This window comes from Balearica regulorum, chromosome 1 (genome assembly GCF_011004875.1).
Source record: "Balearica regulorum gibbericeps isolate bBalReg1 chromosome 1, bBalReg1.pri, whole genome shotgun sequence".
NCBI classification, from domain to species: domain Eukaryota; kingdom Metazoa; phylum Chordata; class Aves; order Gruiformes; family Gruidae; genus Balearica; species Balearica regulorum.
In genome coordinates this window covers 43,240,760-43,260,999 of record NC_046184.1, presented here as the reverse complement: position 1 = coordinate 43,260,999, position 20,240 = coordinate 43,240,760, and the positions used below count along the sequence as shown (strand labels likewise).

At 38.6% G+C, this 20,240-nt stretch overlaps 1 protein-coding gene across 17 annotated transcripts in view; it reads right to left on the bottom strand.

Annotated features, from left to right (window-relative positions):
• Positions 1 to 20,240, bottom strand: part of NAV3 (neuron navigator 3) — a 560,419-nt gene that overhangs the window by 270,579 nt on the left and 269,600 nt on the right. For 10 of the 17 annotated variants that reach the window (XM_075747211.1, XM_075747212.1, XM_075747214.1 and 7 more), the window contains exon 1: positions 4,218 to 4,897. The exons of 3 other annotated variants lie outside the window; for them this stretch is intronic. In XM_075747211.1, coding sequence (XP_075603326.1) covers positions 4,218 to 4,460 — 243 coding nt within the window. In that variant the 5' untranslated portion in view covers positions 4,461 to 4,897. Of the gene's footprint in view, positions 1 to 4,217; positions 4,898 to 20,240 lie in introns of those variants that run through there. 4 more of the 17 variants (XM_075747270.1, XM_075747279.1, XM_075747290.1 and 1 more) reach the window with 1 other exon arrangement.

Below are 20,240 nucleotides of genomic sequence, written 5' to 3'. Positions count from 1 at the left end.
AAACCGTAGGAGCATAAAGCAGATCACTGCAAGGAGCAGCCCCAGAAAGCCAGGCCAGAAGACCGACTTGCCTAGCAGGGCTGCTGGCTCCCAGCAGCTGCTCAGCTTTGTGCCAGAGAAGATTCGGGGCAGTGTCCGTGCGACTGCACCCTCAAATGTGTGAGAGCAGCTGAAATCAGTCGTGGTCACCTGGAGTAAATGTTACTGGCACTGGCATTTTGCCACAGGTCAATATAGTGCCAAGTTATCATTTTGTGACCAAAATAAGTTGGTTTTGCAAAGAAACTCTTTGTTCCTTTAGTTTTAAGCCATTGCTTCCTTTACACCTACAACACCACTTGATATTTTTTCATTTTGTTACTCTTTAATAGCCCATTCTACAACTAGAACAATATCACAAGGCAGCGTAGCGTGATCTGATAATTTTAGTCTCATTAATTTAGCAACCAGTATAAAAGCGGTAGCACAGAAATACAAATAATACTGTACCCACACTTAGAAAAATATTACAAAAGATACTGGTGTTTTCAGACATGGGTTTGCATTAAAACACTCTACGGTCCAACTGAACAGTGAAACTCCATCTGCTTCAAAGAAAGCCAGCATTTCACCTCATGAATCCAGCAGTTGGATTCCTTTCCTGTGTACATATATAGGAATAAACTTTTGTCTATATGATACTCAGGGAAAAAGAATGTGCTCTGAATGCTTGCGTTCAAATATTTTGCATGATTATTCACATCATAAGTGTTCATGCAGTCAGTTTAAACATTCGTGGGTTTAGCAAGAACTCAGATGGACCTGTATGTGACTTAGGTACCAAAGCACAAATTATGAAAATTTTGAACAAAAGTGTAGTTGAATAAACTACACACAGAATAATTTAAATCATTAGCAACTTATTATTTGCTTTCCTAGGCTTACCTATGTTCTAGCCAATTAAGAAAAAAGTTGAACGTAATCACCTCAAGCTTTTTCTACCAGTTTTTATGAAAATAATATTATGAAAATAATAATACAACTTTTATTGAACTTCAAACTGCATCATGTCCACAAAAAAGAAAATAACCAAGACTATATGTGTGAGTGCTGCAAAATCATGTGAGATAGGAGAGACGCCTAGGGAAAAGAGAACTATGTTTGCAGCTGTATTCCTAACCAGCTTTGGCAAGGCAGTTGTGGGAGAAAGCCAACACAAGTGTCTAAAGTCTCGAACAATCAGGTGTGGTGAGACTGAAGGCTATAGAGGAAACAGCTGGGTGGCAATGACCTACTGTATTGACATGTATAACCCAAATTTATCTTGGAATCCTTAGCACTTATAGATAGCAACAGGATATGTCACAGTGACTACATGTGTCAATCTAAGTGCTTTCCAGACAGGATGAGAAAGCTGGTGACCCACAGTGCAGCACACGTAAAATAGCAAAGAAAGTAATGCTAAAGGCTGCAATCCAGCAGCCAAGGGCAAAAGTTAAACAGATGATTAATTCATATGTTCCATTGTCACTTGCAGATAGATATCCATCATTTTTCCCTCAAAAATCAGTGCTGCCTTATATCCAATGATATAACATCAGCATACGAGCAGTGTGCTATATAGGCAGATTTTACTCTCAGTTGGAAACTGAGACTAGGTATTCATTACATTTTGATTGAAAGACCTTTTATCTGATCAATGTTATAAAGAAACATTCCCAATGTACTGCAGTGTATACCACAGAGCCAGGTAGGAATATCACGTGTTTGATTAATATGTTTGCTAACCAAAGAAATTAACCAAAAGGCAATTGGAAACGGCACTCACAAATGGTCAAGCTTTAGGACAACACAATCTGTAATGCAGAACTTGCATCTGCTCAGCAAACCTGAAGAAACATTAACCCTAACAACTCCCTCAAATTTGTGCTTAGAACTACTGCTTAGATAACCTGGACATACTGCTGAGGCTACCCAGCACTGGGAAACAGGGTGGCGTGGATGTCCATTACTGATGAAGGAAAATAGCATTCAATACTGTTAGGCTGATACTTTGAAGTTTACTAGTAAGAAAAGCCTAAAAATAATTTCTTCGTCATAACCACCCACCTTATAGCCCAAATTGCTTTGGCAAAAAGATTTCATGAAACTTGCTTAATAGGTGAATAAAAGAGCATCCTTCAAAAAAAAATGGGCCTGGAAGAAAATTGGGCAAAGGGCTGCCACTTAGCTTTACTGGGAATGTTGGACTTGTAACGGGGAATACAGAAAGGCTGCAGAAATTAGAAACAACTTAAATGCTCAGCACTTCTGTAAATCCAGGTGACCAGGGGAGGTTTTCAGACCATCAGGTGCACAAACTGGCCTTACTTTTTAAGGATCATCCTTTAACAGTGCTCAACTGCCTACACTGAGAACAGAGAGATGTAACAGCTGGTAGGTTGTTTTTTGGAGGTTGGTTTGGTTTGTGTGTTTTTCTTTAAAAAAACAGTCTCTAAGAGTACGAGCATTGTCAAACCCATGAAACATGAAATGGCAAATTGGGATCACAGTTTGGGTCCATCTAGCCTGTTACTTTACTCGCTAGCACTTCAGCAGTGCTCAGGACCAGATGCCTTGGAAGGATGTGACTCCCATTAGGTCTCATGCTAATCACTAATAGTTCACAAGTGTTTTAAACACTGAAGGCAAGATGCTTTTTATCTTTCTCCACACTTCTTTAAAGAATCAAGAAACATCTCTTAGTAGGCAATGTAACTGTATTCTTTTTTTCTGAAAATAGTAGTTGCAAGTCTAATTTACTTTTCATGCAATATCCACTAAAGAGGAAACATAATGAATATTTTCTATTAAAAATAAACAAGCAAGCAGGAATTGCATTGTGTTGAAATGTTGTATTATTATTTTCATGTCACGCTTATATCAGAGAAAAGGGCTGTTCATCACTGCTGCTAATCAAGAGATGAACAGTCTGCTCCTTCTTTATATTTCTGTATAGCATGTCTGAGACCACCAATGCATCATCTTTGATGGCAGGGAGAGGTGATACAAAAAACTCTAAGGGAAAAATTAAGTGACATGACTAAAATCTCATGGGGAAATATGTGGCAGGGATTAAAAAGGAAACCAAATGTTCAGAATCCCAAACCTATGCTTTAACCACAAACCCAACTTTTTTCACTAATACTGAATTAACCCAGTAACTAAAAACCAAGGAAAACCAAGTACATCTATTATGTGTATCTTGCCACTTTAACAACTCTGATGACACTCAAGTGTCTTCAAACTAAGTAAGATGCAACTACAAATACATGTTTAATCCCAGTGTGGTAATCAGTTCCACAAACCAAAAGTACTAGAAAAGCAAGGGAAAGTAACCTCACATAACACTGCTTGCTGAAGCTGTTAAACCACACATGCAGCCCAAGTGTACTGACTGAAAGATATACAGGAATTTCTTCTACTGACAAGAAGGGACTCAATACTCATGTTCAAAGCATGAAAAATGTTTTCAACTGCAGCAGAAAGACTAGTAGCCAATCAGCAGAAGTTTTTTAATTGTTAATTATGACTCAAAAAGAACCCCCTTACAAAAGAAAAAACCCTAAGCAGTCTAAAAATCATCGTGGCATCCTACTTCAGACAAGCCTCTTTTTTTTTTACATCACAATGAATCAGCACTAGATAGGAGCTTGGAAGAAGCTATTTTGCAGAAGAGAAAAACACAGGTACTTTTCACTGAGAAGCTGTTTTTCTGGTTCAGCAGTTCTGCAGCAAGAATAGCCAGATCATTTGAAAAGTGAAAAGAAAATCAATTACTTGTTTTTATTTTAAAAGAGCCTCCCTGTGGGAATAAGTGTGGGCGTGAGAGCTCTTTTTAAACTTCATAATATAACATAAAGCAGCCAAGATTTTTTTTTTTTTTAAGTACTGTCATGTCATTGCTCTGCTTACTGGGTGCCAGAATGATTTTTCTCTACTTATGTTTCTACTGATCCTTATCAAAATGCATCTGTGAAGAATTTAAAACTAACGTTTAAAAACAGAGTATTTATTCAAACAGCAACACTGAGCAAAACAAATTTCCAAGGCTGCTATGTGAGTTCACTGATGACAGCAAAAGTCTGTTTACCCAGTTACCCCCAACTTCTGCATGCAGTAGGTTTCTATCAGATTTTTGTCTGAGCAAATCAACATTTCCTGAGAACTGAGATCTGCAGGTAAAGTTTACAACTAACCTTGCTATCTTCAATCTCCTGGGTTTTTCCTTGAAGCGCTCTCCTCTCTCCAAAATCACAGGTTGACTTTAACGTAAGCTGACAAGAAAGCATCGAGGTCTCCGCCCCAGTAAGGTCCAAAGCCTTCGGTGAGTACTGCTGCGAGCCGGCGGGGCCAAGGTTGGGTATCGGGAGGGCAGTGTGAACAGGCTTTGACCCTACGGCTGGCTGCCTTAGCTTGGAGGCAACCCCAAGTACAGGCATGGCTTCTATAAAAGTATCTTCTTGCTGCCAAAGAAAATGCTCCTGACCTCAGTCTGGTAGACTCCAGCTTCAGCAATTCCAGAACAAATACTTTAAACAAAAGTAGCAGTCATCTTTTCAAAAAAGTCCTAAAACAATAATATTACGAGTTTCACAAGGAAGCAAAACTTTTCCTTCATCTCTCCCCTTCTCACTCACAGCCACTCTCACGCGCTGCTCAGTGAGTCAGTGGCTCTGTAAGACTAAACACTCCTTTGGGGCGTGAACTTTTCTTGAAGGTAACTGCCACAGAGCTGCCTGTCTGGGATTAAAGAACTCATAAATTCGCTTTCTCTTCTTCCTACAGCATTCTAGGTCTGTGTGTTAAGTGAGTGAAGGGCGGGAGAAAAGGAGGGAGAGAAGAGATGAAACCTCCCTCTACTCCAACTGTCAAAACAGCTCCGAGACCACAACACTGGAAGCAGAGACCTCTTCCTGACTACATAAATAACCAGCCCACATCTTAAAAAAAAACAAACCTTTTTTTTTTTTTTTCTGATTTAAAAAAAAAAAAAAAAGGACCTGAGTAGTGGCCAAAGCAAACAGCTGTTGGAAGAGTTTTTATCCCGGAAATAATCTCAGCAATGAAGCTGTTTGTCTGATTCCTGGCTATTTTTCACTGCTGACAACCATGAGCTACGGTGTTTCATTCCCTGTTCCTCCCGTGAAATCAGGTTAAAATCGTGCAAGAGCGTGGCTAGGAACAGACGCTGAATCACAGTGTGGGTAACGTCTGTCTGTGCTATGAAAAATCCATACAAAAACACAGAGCAGGATATAGGAAAATCACGAGCATTGTTAGAAGATTTAGTCAATACAGCTTTTCAGTGTTCTTTTTTTTTTTTCTTTCTTGGTGGTGGTGCTAACGTCATCTATTCAATGTTAACACTTCCCTTTCTAAAAACATTTAAAGCTCCATGAAGTCCATGTCCAACGCATCGTTTCTGCTTGTTGCTCATAGAAATAGTCTTGCTGGCAACCTCAAATCCTTGTACATGGAAATACAAGACAGATAGGCAAGCAGAGCAGGCTATAAAATGAGTCACGATGGACAGTCCAAATCACTGAGCAGCATAAACACTTACTTAAAAGGACAACTGTAAATTCCTTTGAGAGCCTATAGCAGGGAAATCCATTTTAAACTGTGATATAAGGAAGAAAATGTGCAGAAATGCCACACTATTAAACTCCTGTGGGATTTTATCACCCAGCATTACAGACAAAAATGCTTCACATGTTTTTCTTGTTATCTCTTCCAAAATAAAACATAGAGAGATAGGATGACCTGAATTCTATTCTGCCACTAATATCCTACATGGTATTAGCTATGCCTTCCCTGAATAGTATGTACTATTAACACTATAGATGTAAGCCCAAGAGAAAATAAGACCCTTCTGGACTTTTAAGTTCTCAGATTAAGGACGGCAAGAGTTAGCAAAAGCATTGAAAAGAAAATGGAGTAAATGAGAAGCAGATCCAAAGGATCCTCTTAAATCACCCTTTGAAATTATTTTGCAGAATAAAACTGTAATACACAGTATTATCCTCTGTCTTTCATTTACAAAGATCACACTGACACAGCAGTTAAAAATTCAACTCTCTGTATGGACCTATAAACTATCCCATTCTTGGTTGGAGTTTGTAGGAGTGAATCTGACCTGGTTTAGGAATCTCCTGAGTTTTGAAGTGTGTGTATGGAGGATCAGCAAACCCATTTCAGCATCCTCTGCTTATCTTCTCTTTGGTTTTGCCACCGTTGACAGAAGCCCCAATGGGCTTTATGCAAGACTGCACAGAGGCAACTGCTCTGCATTTTAGACAAGTTCAGCCCACAGGATCCACCACTTTGCTCCAGCGAGTGGAATATTCTTGTTCGGTGTGACATTTCAGGTCTTGCGCAGAGCAAAGGGGAAGAAAGCTCCTTGTGCGGTCCGCATTTGTTCTCCAGCATCATAAAGCACTGTGGCTGTGTAAGGAATTTAGGTTTCTTAGGCACAACTGTTAACAGTTAACACTTTAGAAAGTGCACATATGCAAAGGCTGAAGCGGACCACAGGAAAAGAAGGATTTATCTCTTGCAAGGTTTGAGGAGATGAAAAATCCTCATGAGGACTGCTAACCAGTGATCAAGACAAAGAATAACCTAGAGTCATGAGACAGATACATTCTTAAAAGAACTTTTCCAGAAAAATGTAATTGAATCTTATTACTTCTCAGGGTTATAATTTTACGAAGTAATGCATTATGGTAATCTTGCTGTTCTTCTTCTGAATATGAATGATGAGGTCATGATACCCACAGTCTCTTTTGCAACCCATTTTCTCAGCACAGAAACCCTAAAAGTAATAAGTAAGAAGCTTACTAGGAGAGAGTCATCTGTAATACATAACCAAGAGGGTTTGGAAACAATGATATGAAGCTGGTGTCACTCTTTCAAAATAATTATTAATTTTACTATGACTTTTAAGCTAATACCAGGTCAGGACCATCAACTTCAGAACCCCATTTAGCTAGAATTTTTACAATGATAAAACCCAGAAGTGCTTCTGGTCTATCGAAGATACAAAGAAGAATCTACAAGATTATTTGCAGAAATCAGGAAAGGTAACGGAGGAAAACAATAATAATACTCCAGAGGTAAGAATGTGTTTACAAGCCTGGCTGCAAGTCTGGTCTTCCTTTTTTTGTTTTCTCTCATTCTAATTCTAAGCAAAAGATAAATAAACAAACATCTGCTATCCTCAGGAATCACTTAGCTACATTTTTTGCTTGAAAGGCTTTTGTGTACCTCATGATGAATGTGGGTTTTATGAAGGATATCAGGGGAAAATATTTAACGGCTAAGCTTCAGTAGTGTTTTCCATGCAAACAGGAAAGCGCAGGATAAAGCATCTGTGGACAACATACATGAACTGGCACCCGATGCAAGTGCTGGTGGTGGAGCTGGACAGGCAGGGGACGGCACTGCAGGCAGAAGGTGTCTGGGCCCACAAGTACTCTGTAAAGGGAGGAACAGGGCATAACCGTGAGGAAAGGGCAAAGCTGGAAGCTCTAAAGAAGGGCATCTTGTTATGCAATGCGCTGGTAATCCAAGTTTGGTGCGGTTGTCCTCACCCCAGTAGCTCTGGGATGGGGAGCTAAGTGACCATCAAGCAGGGCTGCCAGGGACAATCCAAAGAAGGAATGAGGATGATTTAGATAGGTTGAGTAGTGTCCAAACAGAAAGAAGGCATATGTGTGAGAAACCAGGGATGGAGAAATTGCAAGAAGTGTTTATAACCTGGGGTCACGTGAAATCGAAGACACCACCACACTGCCTGGCATGAGGGACACAAAAGTATTGTTGGCAAGATAGAGAAAGTAGTGAGTGAAAAGATATAGGTGACAGAAACAAGGGACACGTATCTTCACTTGGTTACATGAAGCTGATCGAGACATATAGAGAAAGGTACCGCAAAGAAACAGGTCAGGCTAAACACACCGTACAGAGAGAGGATCTGAAGGTTTCTGATTTACCTGCTTAGACATTTATCAGCTTAGACATTCTCAAGCCAGGCAGGTAGGGGACAACATCTAGATTCAGGGTGCAGGAGGATGAACACAGATCATGACCGAAGCCCTGACTCAAGGGAAAAGAAGTTGTACAGCAAAGGTTAGAGAGTTATGAGGAAGCTGGAAGACCACTGCGCTGTGGAAAAAAACAGAGGGCAATATTTCAAGTGGGATGTTAGATAAGGAGATAAAAGAGGAAAGAGAGACCAAAAAAATGGAAAAACAGAGCAAAGGTCAAGACACAATTCTTAGTAGCCTTGTCAACAGTAGTGGCAGTTCCAGTGAAATGTTGAAGGCAGGACCATTTCTTTATCTAATAACAATTAAAAATGATGACAATCTGGCTATAAAGCACAACTCTGAAAGTGTCAAACAATCAATGTTTTCACAGAAATTATGAGGTAGATCTGTACCTCAAAGTAAGACAGTATGTATGCATTCAGTATAATAATTTCCACATCCCAGAAAAAGCTGTAGAATTTATTTCATATAACAAAAGTAAATACACGTGAAATCCAAGCAACCTCATAAAAGAAGGTATCTGTCTGTTGTAATATTAAGGTGAATTTTTGTTTTCAAGACTTAACAGGAATAACCATTCACAGTACAACACCCCAGCATAAATTCCCTTTCCTTCATCGCCTCTGATACCGGAGTGAGTCTCATGAAGGCTGCTCCCCTTCTGTACCCCCAGCCCTCAGACAAACTGCTCACATGAACTGAGCAGACAGCTGGCAGTGTCTCCCAGACCACAGGAAATATCAAAAGAGTGGACACCTGCCTCAAAAGTGGAGCCAAGAGATTTGTTTGCTCCTTCTGGTCTATGATCTTCGACAAGGAAGCTGTTGCATGTGTCCAGGGTCAAACAGGAAATGTCAGGGGTCTAGAGACTGCAGAGGTCTGTTCTGAGCTGTTTCCCTACTTCATCCCACTGGTGTAACAGCTGTGTCTATAGCTTATGTGAGCTGGGCCAACTTCTGAACGAGCTCGAATGTGCCGATACGATCACACGATTTTGTGCACGCTGATTTCAGGTTGAGCGGAAAGCTTTCCCCAGCTGGGGACAGAGAAGTGTTGAAAAAGCAACCAACGATACTAAAATACAGAAGGTACCTCAAATGGCTTTTATGATTTATTTAATAAACCCAGGTAAGCCAGGTTTAAACTTTTATAATACAAGAAAGAAGCACGCTGCGCGCCTGTGTGGCATAACAAAATACGTTCAATCTGTCAGATAATGATGAGACAAATTGTTCATCGCTGACTCAGGTTCACAGCGTAATTCTACTGACATTTTTTTTTTATTACAAAAGTCAGGTGAAGCCATTACTCTCAAGGTAAGACACATAACAAGTATTTAATCCTATCTGCAAATATTTAATGCTACTGAGTAAGCTGCTATTGTTTTTCTTAACAGTTTGGAATTCCCAAAGATATATAATCCAAAGCCCAGTTACACTCACAGAAAAAGGTGCATCCGGCTTCCTAAAGGAAATCCTTCTGCTTTGGCTGAATGTTTGGGGAAGTTTTTCAAAGAGGACAACTTTTAAATAAGGATATCGTTTTATCCTCTGAACAATTTGGCCCCTCAAAGCTCAGCCAGTTTATGGTTTTGAATACATTAATGGATAGAAGTGACCAGATTTTTTCTAATTTTTATTCATGCTGTACATTTGCAGCATCTTCTGTCAAATGGCTTCAAACCTTTATGCATAATTTAGCACCATACCTCCTTGTGAAGCATGTAAGATATATTAAAATATAGTCAAGTGGAACCATGAGGCTAAATGATCTTCCCAAGTCTATATGGGGCTTCAGTACTCTCTTTCTTGAGTAGGGATTTTTTTTTGGTTTATACATCTGTGTGGGTTAAAAATTATAATTATTTCTCTTTGTTACGCACTGTATTTAATCATGAAGTATTTAGCCTAAAGGAATCAAGCTTAAATACTATAGGATTGGGAAATGTAAACAAAAATTTTGTAAGGATAAGAAAAGACTAATAGCAACTGAACACACTATGTAAGTATTTACATACTGACCTACTGACTAGACCATACAGCCAGCTGGTAAAGCTTAATGAAAGCATCAGCTTTCCTCTTTGGGAGGTGGAAGAGGAAAAGAAAAAAAAATCGGATAATCCATTTGTTCCTTTCTAAGTAAATGAACCAAACAATTGCTGAAGACTCTCAAAGCTGCTGTTAACTGCAGCTAACAAGGAAAATCCCCCAGTCATTCAGTCTGCATAAACTGGTCTGAAAGATTATACTCATCTTAAGAATTGAAGTGCCAGCTTTTCTTTCCTTTCTTCCTTGTTTTGTCAGTTTTTCATTTACAAACCCTCTCCAGGGCGCAGTGTGCCCTAGCAGTCACACATCCTTCTGGCCACTGGCAGGTACCTTCTCCCTCTGGCATTTCTGCTCTCTTCCCCATCTGGCTTTCTGTCTCTGAAAGGATTTCTGGCTTTGTATCACCTTTGGTGGGCCATGATGAGTTACTCATCTCAACTCCTGCTTGCCCTATATCATTCTGTCTTAGAACACATTACAGGTACATTACTTCAATGCTGCATTGCCAAAAGAGCATTTTCCTCAGTTCTCAAGGCATTTAAGAGTGTTCCAGCTCTCTCTAGAGTTACTGGAGAAATGTCTAAGGTAGACACCACAAAACCAGACATTTCTAGAATGCGTAATTAAATTCTTAAGTGATAACATTACTTTGAGTGGAAGTGGAAAGGAACAGAATTCCTGGCCTGTTTTTATTAATGTTATTAATGGAAGCAGCTTTGCTCCATTTGAAATTTTGACCAAGGTTTAAATTATCTTTCGTTCCCCCCCAAAAAAAATGATCCTCATAAATTCTCTCCAATGACTACTGCTTGCAACACAGATCCCCCTAGAACAAAATTCTTCCAATGCACATACACTCTAAAATCCTGATGGAATATTTTATAATGCTAAGGAGACATTTATAAGTCCTAATTAGATGAGAAGGAAGTTGGCAATATTTGTGGGTTAATCAAGGCTGTTCTGACTCTTGATACAAAGTCTGAACTGTTCAGAACTTTCATCCAAAATTTCTTCAGAGAATAAACTTCCTATGAAATTTTCTAATGAACTGTGAAAAATCCATAATAAAGAAACTAGGACTAAACAGGAATCTGCTTATTATCTGCCATCAGGTAGCTGGCAGAGTGGCAAACCTATGCTTTCATCTGCTGGAAAGGGAAACTTTCCTCTTACGAGCACTGTGGATCTGATAGAGGGTTTCAAAATCATAGCTATTCTGGCACTAACTTCAGGATTGTAGTGAAAAACTTCTCCATAAGGTTCCCATTGGTCTATTAGGGGGAAAAAAAAAAAAGAAACTTTAAAAAAAACTCTTAGAAACATCTGCTACAGTCATGAGCAGACTCTTGGCCAAGTGCGGCAACAACAGTAAGAGACTTTGAAGTCAATCAGCTTTGCTATCACCAGCAGATACCCCTGCAGTCAATGGAAATTACTGCACAGAGTTTGGGAGATACGAAGAAAACTTGCTCTGCCAAAAGTATATATAGACAGCAGTGAAGAAAAGAACAATTTTTTTAATAATCATGAAAATGGTTAGGAATGAAAGGTTAGCAATAGGTGTTTCGAAAAAAAATAGAAGACTACATTAATACTTAAAGAATACTTCATGAAAACAAAGATGGATAGATTTTTAGGACTAGCTTTGATATCTGACCTTAAACAAGTGTGAGCTGTGCTGCAGCTGGAGGAGCACTTCTGACTCACAATCTACTGTCTGCTTCCTTCTTGCTTTGAGACTGTAGTCATTCAATGCTGGCTTGCATCACCCACAATTTATAATACCTACTGTGCTAGCTATACCACCTCTACCTATCTGCTTCCCCGTACCTTGATCTAGGTCACAACTATTCCATAATATTGCTTGTTATTCCGCACTGCTTATCAGTATAGGTGAATGATCCAAGCCATGTTTTTGGTTTCCTGTTGGTCTTTGCAGATAGTCATCGTAACTACTTTTGTTATCAAATAAGCCTTCCTACAATACCCACATTATTTTCATTTTCTTTAACCACATAAATATTTCATATTTATCCTACATATCCTGTAATTTGCACTAATTCAGGAGATACTGACTGGCATTTTAAAGGCAAGATTTCCTATGGCAAACTTAACATCTCAAACATAAAGTATGGACAAACATTGTAGTCCCTGGTGAAGACTTACAAGATCACCATTACATCACCTTCCCTGCCACAATTCCCATTGGAAAATCTGGCATTTACCTTACTCTGATCCTGGACGGATGTACTGGGGGAAGCATTACGCCCCATGTCAGTATTAGGGTTACAGTTGGACTCTATGATCTTAAGGGTCTTTTCCAACTTAAAGTATTCTATGATTTTGTATGCCCCATTTCCATACACTACCTTGAACATCTTCTACTGCCAATGGTCAGAAGCAGGATACTTAGTGATGCATCCTTGCTCTGACCAGTACTGCCATTTTGTGTCTCAACCTCTTAGGTGGAAAACAGATATTGTAAAGTACCTTGAAGTCACGCTAAAATTTTTGTTTTGTTTTGATAAGCAGACACCTCTTTCTGCCCATGTCTTTGTGCTATTTGCCTGCTCGGATTGAGGAGTTATCATAACACTATACAGAGCCCACACTTTTTTAGCAGCGTTTCTTCACCAGGGCTTATCACCACACTCAGTGTGGCTTCCTCCTCTTGGCTTGTGCTTGGCCAGCTTGGAACTCTGGCAGAGACGGTCACTCATCTCTACCTGCGTAATATTAAGCAGACAGGCCTTGTGTGCCAATGAATGAAAAACTTTGACCATGTAGGATTTAGCTGTAAGTGGGTGCTCTTCTCCTTCAAATAAAAATTGGCCTAATGCACATACTAAAAATCTCAGCCATCTGCCTCTATCTGTTGGCCATATGTGAACATTTCCTACAGTTAGCCTTGAAAGCTTATGCCTTGCTCCATTCTGCTGTGATCAGAGCGTGCTCCAGGCCAACTGCTGAAATGGATTCTGTATGTCGCTAGACCAAACCTTCCAATTTTTTGATCAATAGGTGTCAAGGAGGAACTGCTGTTTCTCATTACCAAACACCTCCCATCTATACTACACCATATTCCTTGTGCCATCTTAACAGAAACCTAATAGTACATTACAATAGCAGCTTTTCAAGTCAGCTTTTCAAACTATATTTTCTCACCACCACTCTGGCTATAGACGCATGATTTTATCTTTTGTGTGTATCTTTATGTGCGTATGAGTACACGTGTTTAACATGTCTGACAGTCATCAATGCCCTTTGAGCAATTCACCTGGGTTGTTTTATCTTTCACAAAAAAGAAGCACTCAATAGCACACAGCTGTCAAAAATAACTTCAAATCCTGCAGATGTTAGATGCTTCCTTCCTGCTTCTCAGCATACTGGAGAGAAATATTACCTTACAGATGTGGCATGTTAAAAAAAAAAAAAAAAGGAGACTATGATTATTTATTATATTGGACTTACCTTCAAGTGCAAGAAAAGTGCTAGATGGGAGACAAATGATAAAACTCCTCTCCCAGCTTTCATCCATCAGTGGGGCTTTTAGAACTGACATATGTAACAAGCATATGGCAGCCATAAAAGCAGCATCAGCATTCACAAATTAAAAAATAAAATAGAAAGCCAAAATAATTTTGTTCCACCTACAGTAACCCTAGGATGAGCTATGAAGAAAGCACAGTTTTATCAAAACCAGAAGGGAGACTAAACTGGTTACTTAGCTGGAGCATCCAGCTAAATGGACACTGTTAGCTAAAAATCAGCAAATACTAAGTTAACAGCCACTAATGAAAATGTCAGCAGTGGCATGCATACCTTCACTGGTGACAGAGACCATTAGTTACAGAAAATTGCCTTCATTACAAATTCATATGGTATCACAGCCAACAGTTCAGTAACTTTGTTGATAGACCCGGAAAGATTTTCGGCTGCTACAAAACTGCATAATTCTAGCTACTTCTGTCAGCCAAGTCTGAGACATACTAGTACAGTCACACTCTCTACATTTAGAAAAGGTATAATTAGATTCCACACATTATTTCTTTTTATTCCTTTATTGTTTTCTTTTACTCTCTTCAAAAGTCTTATTTTTCATTTCATTCCCTTCCCTGCACCCAGTGAGAGAATCTTCTCCAGAATAAGAACAAGATGTGCAGGCAGTATTTTTGTTTTCTTTTCAGAAACCATCATTGCACAGCATTACAGTTTCTTCAGTACAAATCATCTGGGCAACACTGAGGTCTGTAACTGGCAGAGTATTCAGAAGTCCACCCTGACAACCTGTCAAAAGATTCTGGTCTTTTCTGAAACCTACTTAATTTAGGAAAGACTCTCCCTTTCCCAGATTCCCACAATATGGGATTTTGATTCCAACTCTCTCTTCCCTCTTACTGTTCTCCTGCGGTTCCCTGAGCCCTCTCACTGCCTTTGTGAGTCTCTACACTTTATTCCCTCAAACTATAATCCTGCAACTTTGGCTTATATTGCCCTGCTTCCTTTTGGCCTTCTGTGGAGCTTCTTGACTCTACCATATCCGAGCACTTTCATTCTGCCTTACATGATAAAACTGAAGCAGCCCAATGTCTAATGCCATAGGATGCTACTGCAAGGAATAGGACTGTATGCTTGCTTCAAGATATTAGCTAAAGAAGGAGAAGGTGGGGTTAAAAAAAAAAAAAAAAAAAAGACACAATGTGCAGTCTGCTATCTGACCTGAAAAGGTTTCTTTCTGTGATTAGAGTTTGAGTTCCAGGCTAGTTATATTCTGGCCAAATTGATTTTCCCACCCTTACAGAACTGAACTCTGTTCCTCATTATATGGGTGTAAATCTGCAGCAAAAACTTTGAACTTCCAATGAGTAATTCTAGATTTATGCCAGAGTAATTGAGAGCAGAATGTAGCCTCTTGGTTGCTCATAAATATTACACTATTTAAGATTTCTATCCCCCAACACACTTGTGAACATTCCAGTTCTTTACCCTAACCTTCTTTTTTCCTTTAGGCTATCCTACAAGTTGACATCATAAATATTTGGAATTTTCAACACAAGTCATATTTGGAAATATTTTACTTTCAAATCAAGGGAAAATGTAACTACTGAGAATGTAAATATGAAGAGAAGCTTTTTTTTCCAGAGAAAATCTTTAAGAACAATATAGAAGAAGCATTTTTTCAGCACTGAGACAGGCAGCAGGCATGACTGTCCAGCTCTTTTTCAAGTCTGCAGAACTTTTTATTGTTATCATTATATTAATTTCTAGACATTGTGAGTTCAGTTAGCAGGCAGCTCAAAAAGTTCTCTAAATGTGTATTTTTAAAACTGTTACACAACTCATTACAAATAGAACTCATTTCAATAAAGTGTACTTTCTATACTTTGGGTAAACTTTATCCCTGGTATAAGTTTAATTAATTCCAGTGAGTTTTCCTCCAGCAGGAAATAATTTATTGTTTATATTATATGCCAACAATTTGTTAGATTTAACAAAATATGAATCCTTCTTATGTTATAACTTCTGTTTAAAAATTTATCCCAGTGGGTTTTTGTTTGAAATGATTTTGCTGATAAAGCCACCCTTTGCCTGCTGTCCACAGAAGGCAGCAGGGTCACGGAGATATGTTTGTGCTTATGCTAGCGGCTTCAACCCACTCTGTTTGTCCACATAACACCAAAGTACCTGGAGCTCAGAAACTTTGACATTGTCCAACTGGCACTAGAGAATTGCTTTTCTTTGATCTGGGATTTCAAGAATCCTACACTTTACCCCTCTTTGATGAAAGACAGTTGGTTTCAATTAAAAAAAAATAAAATAAAAACATTCAACAGGAGACTTTCCCAACAGGAAACAGAGTTAAAGTGAGTCAAATCTTAGCACCATACCTTTTGGATCATACCCTCAGCTGGGTGTGAATATCCCCAGTCATTTCAGACTTCAGCTTAGGGCACCTCAAGTTCTTACTAATTATATATGGGTTTACATAGTACAAATGAAACCAAAATCTCACAGAAGAACTATTCCTTAACAAGGCTTCCAGCTAGACTGTTCAAAGTCTAGAATTGTAAAGGTCTCTGCGTAATTAATTCTCACTGATTTCAGTAAAAGGGAGGGGGAAAATCCATCCCTAATTGCAGTGGTCTCAGGGAACCCAAGAACCAAGCCCAATTTCCACAAAAATCTTTCCACAGACAGAAATCTTTCCATAGACTTCGATGGCCCCATGTGCTCAATAGTTCTCACTCAAGGACTCTGAGGCTGGGGTTATATTATTCATTTATGTAAATCAGTTCAAAGAAAATGCAGAAATTAGTGGGGATGGTAGAAACTTTAGGACCATTATGAGATTTGCTTAAATTGGCAGACCAAACTATTCGGCATCACTTCTATGAACTTTTTGAAACAAATTTGGCTTAAGCAGAAGCTCTTCTGAACTGATTAAAAAACTTATCAAGGCTGGTTTAAAAAATTTATTTATTCAAATTCTCTTATTATACTGGCAGCCAAGTTGAAGTCAAAACTCATCTGTGAATGGAAAAATATCATTTGAGTGGCAGTGGGTTATGTAAAGGCTGAGACTTGTTGCCCAGAGCTAAATCTGTGAATGTTACATTGAAAGTGCTAGTCTGAGAAGTTGGGAAAGGATTTAGAACCTGCAAGCCTCAGATGCTTTTTTAATTACTTTGAATCCTTTAATAACTTTGAATCCATATAAACATGTTAGTTTTCTCCTTTCCTGAATGTCACTGGGAGAAGCCATTGGGTTTTTGCTGCTATATGAGCGAAACTTCTATTCCCAAATGTCTTCCAACCTCCAACTCCCATGCCCCAGAGTTTTGACCCTAAAGGCAGGGCTCCCAGAATCTTTTTGAAGTCTTTTAGAAACCTTCTTACAGTTACTGTTTTTATACAGATGAGACTGTGCTGTAATAGCAATGGAAAGCAGTAGAAAACCTCAATACTCTTTTTCTATATGTGTCAGTAGTAGATAAGAGTCACAGCCACAGACCAGGATCCAAAATGCTACACAGGGAACAAAAAAGTTTCTGGCTTCCCTTAGGGAATAGCAAGGGTGAAAGAAGTCATGTGGATTTTGTCGGTGATTCCTGACCATCTCCTAATATGCCAGTCTCGTAAAAGAGGTCTGAGCTACGAAACAGAAGACCGATAAACCATCACTGCTGTGATGCAAAGAAAATGACCCATCCGTCCGTGTCAAAAATGTTATGAAAGCGTGGCATTCGTTATTTTCATGATGATTTTATTCATATACCTATGTACTGAACAAACAGTATTACTGTATTCTTACTCTTACAGTAAGGGGCATTTATGAGTCATGACTTGGATTCTATGACAGTTTCATCATTACCCATTCTACTGTCCTTCAGCTGATAAATGTAGGAAAAAATCCAGATTATTATGCATAGCCCATGACTGCATTTCAGTTAAAAATCCTATGACTTAAGCTGCCCTCTAATCCTTCTAAAGCCCTTAATGATATATATTTGAAAATGTAACCTATAACTATTATGTGCCCAGATTGAAATTAATACTTGGGTTTCTTTCCCCTTTTAAAAAATCCCTTACTTGCCATCATTTTTTTTACTTTAAAGATCCTATACCAAATCCAAAGTTTTATTAACAAGCAGCTCTTAAAGAGGAGAACTGAAAGTCACCAGATTTTTTTTCTGCTTGTAGCACAACCTATTTTGAAACAATCAGTGTGTCTATAGAGTTTGTTAGATGTATGCATAAATTACTGTATTTAATGAGCTATTTTTAATTTTCTTTCTCACATTAAGTCAAAGATGATGAGGTATAGATTAAAATACATGAGTTCAATTATAGTGAAAGGCATAAAAGTAGCCTTCAGCTGTACACTAGCGTAATGTACTTCCTAAGGGTTTGATCCTGCAGCTCTAGCATGTACTCATTTCCCATTGCCATCAGGAGTTCAATCATCAGATGCAGGCTATAAAGACACATCCATTTCAAGCCATTAAGTGGAGCTTGCAAGTTGAAGCTGGTGGGAGTTGTGCAGATAGAGGACAGTAGCTGGCTCTGAGGTTTTTGTTAATTTGTTCACCATCCTTTGAAGCACAAAAGCAGGAAAGGAAACCGCATGAAATATTAAATCATCCCACATTTCCAAGAAGGTTCTGAAACAATTGAAAACTACTACTATAATGCATATATGTTAGTTGGTTCTCCAAGAAAGCCAAAAAAATTGTCATAGAAAGAATGAACTTTCCACTTACAAGTATAACAGCAGAGTATATGTGTGGTTGTTATCCACTGGGCAACACAACACATATTGAGTGCTTAATAAATAACTGTAAAAGCATGGGCTGTTATATTTCAGGCAATGGCAATTTCATCGAGAAATTAGTTTAGATATTCTTTCAACTTTGAATCCATACAACCATCCTAGTTTTAAATTTGGAGTGGGACTTGACAAAGAGAATTCGTAAAAATATGAGGAGAAAGATGGCAACAAAGGAAGTGTTTCAATAAAAGCTAGATAAAATATATTTAGAAAATCTACTTTTCAGCCTGAAAACTATTAAAAGCAAATTATTCCTTCTTTACTTTTAAAAGTGTTTTTTATTCCTACTTCTTGTCTTTAAACTGCTTTGTTCTCTTTCAAAATTCTTCTTTCAAACTGACCTGTTTAAATTACATTTTAAATCAGGCAGTGATCAATTTCAGTGATTAATTGCAGCCAAAAAAGTACGGAAAAATGTATGTCTTCACTATATTTCTTCCAAATATTTAACTCTTAATTTTGAAAGTGTTTCATTTCAAAACATTCCAGATGTTTTACTTCAGGATGTAAAAAAAAAAGCATTTAAAACATACTAGATCAAACAAAATATTTTTCTCCTTCTAAAACAATTTAAAAATTTTAAAATAGATTTACACAGCTGTAGGGCAAAAGAATAGCTGATGTTGGCAAGCAGCTGTTGTGCAACACACGTTTCGCAAACGAATTATAATTGTCTCTTTTGAAACTTGTGCTCCCCCATCTGTCTGTTGTATCCGTTACAGAGAGGAACACGTCTCTATCAAATTATGAACTACATTTTGTATTATGTTAGAACACATGTCTAAACTTGCCCAAAGCAAACCTATCAAATTACTTCCCAGACAGCTGCCCTTCCTGCAAAAGATGCTTGACGTCTTAGTGGAAGAATAACATTGAAAAACCATTGAGGCTGCAATTTGAAGCCTACTTAGTTCTTCAACTGTTTGACCAACATTAGCCCATGGAATACTTATTTAATTTTAGGCAGGGAGACAGTAGGACTGGGGAGACAACTGAATGCGGCAAGGGAGCATTTAGGAAGAACTGCAAAAGTCCCAGTTAAGACCTGGTCTGTACTGCAACAAAGGAATCACTCCAGGGAGTAAGAGCATTAAAGGAGTAGAAGGGCTTTTGCCTATTCTAGGACACACACAAGAAGGGATTCATCTCATGCATCTTTACAGATCTAAGTCCGAGCAAGCCAGCCCCAGCTGTAATTATGCTCAACAGACAGAAACTACAGTCTGGTTTGAGGATGAGACTAACCAACCTCCTGAGACACCTATTTCCTTCCACTGATCATACTGCGAGTCTTCCTTAGATATGACCACATTTCAGACACTCAAGGTTACAGTTTCAAGCTACAAAGAATGTGTCAGAAACACTGAATTAAACTATTCACACCTTCGTCCTCTTGCCCCCAATATCATTCCCACTTCCATGTCACAGCCCTCTGCCCCTTGGCAGTGCCAATCATGTTTATGAATTGAATGGATCTATTTTTAAACACAACCAAGCTGCTTTTTTTTTTTTTTAAAAAAAAAGGGTAGAATAAATTGCCTAATCTAACGCCAGCATAGCCCACAACTTTTTGTGAAGAATGGAAGATCAGATCATGTCTTATAGACATAGAATTATAGAATTAAGCTTGGACCAGCCAGAACCAGGATAAACATCTCAAGCCCCGGGTTCTGTCTAAAAAAAGTCCCCATGACAGTATGGCAAACCTAATAATATTTTTTGTTTGTTTGTTTGTTTTAATTTTCCATGTTGAAACCAAATGTTTTGTACTTCAGGGACCGTGCATTTCGA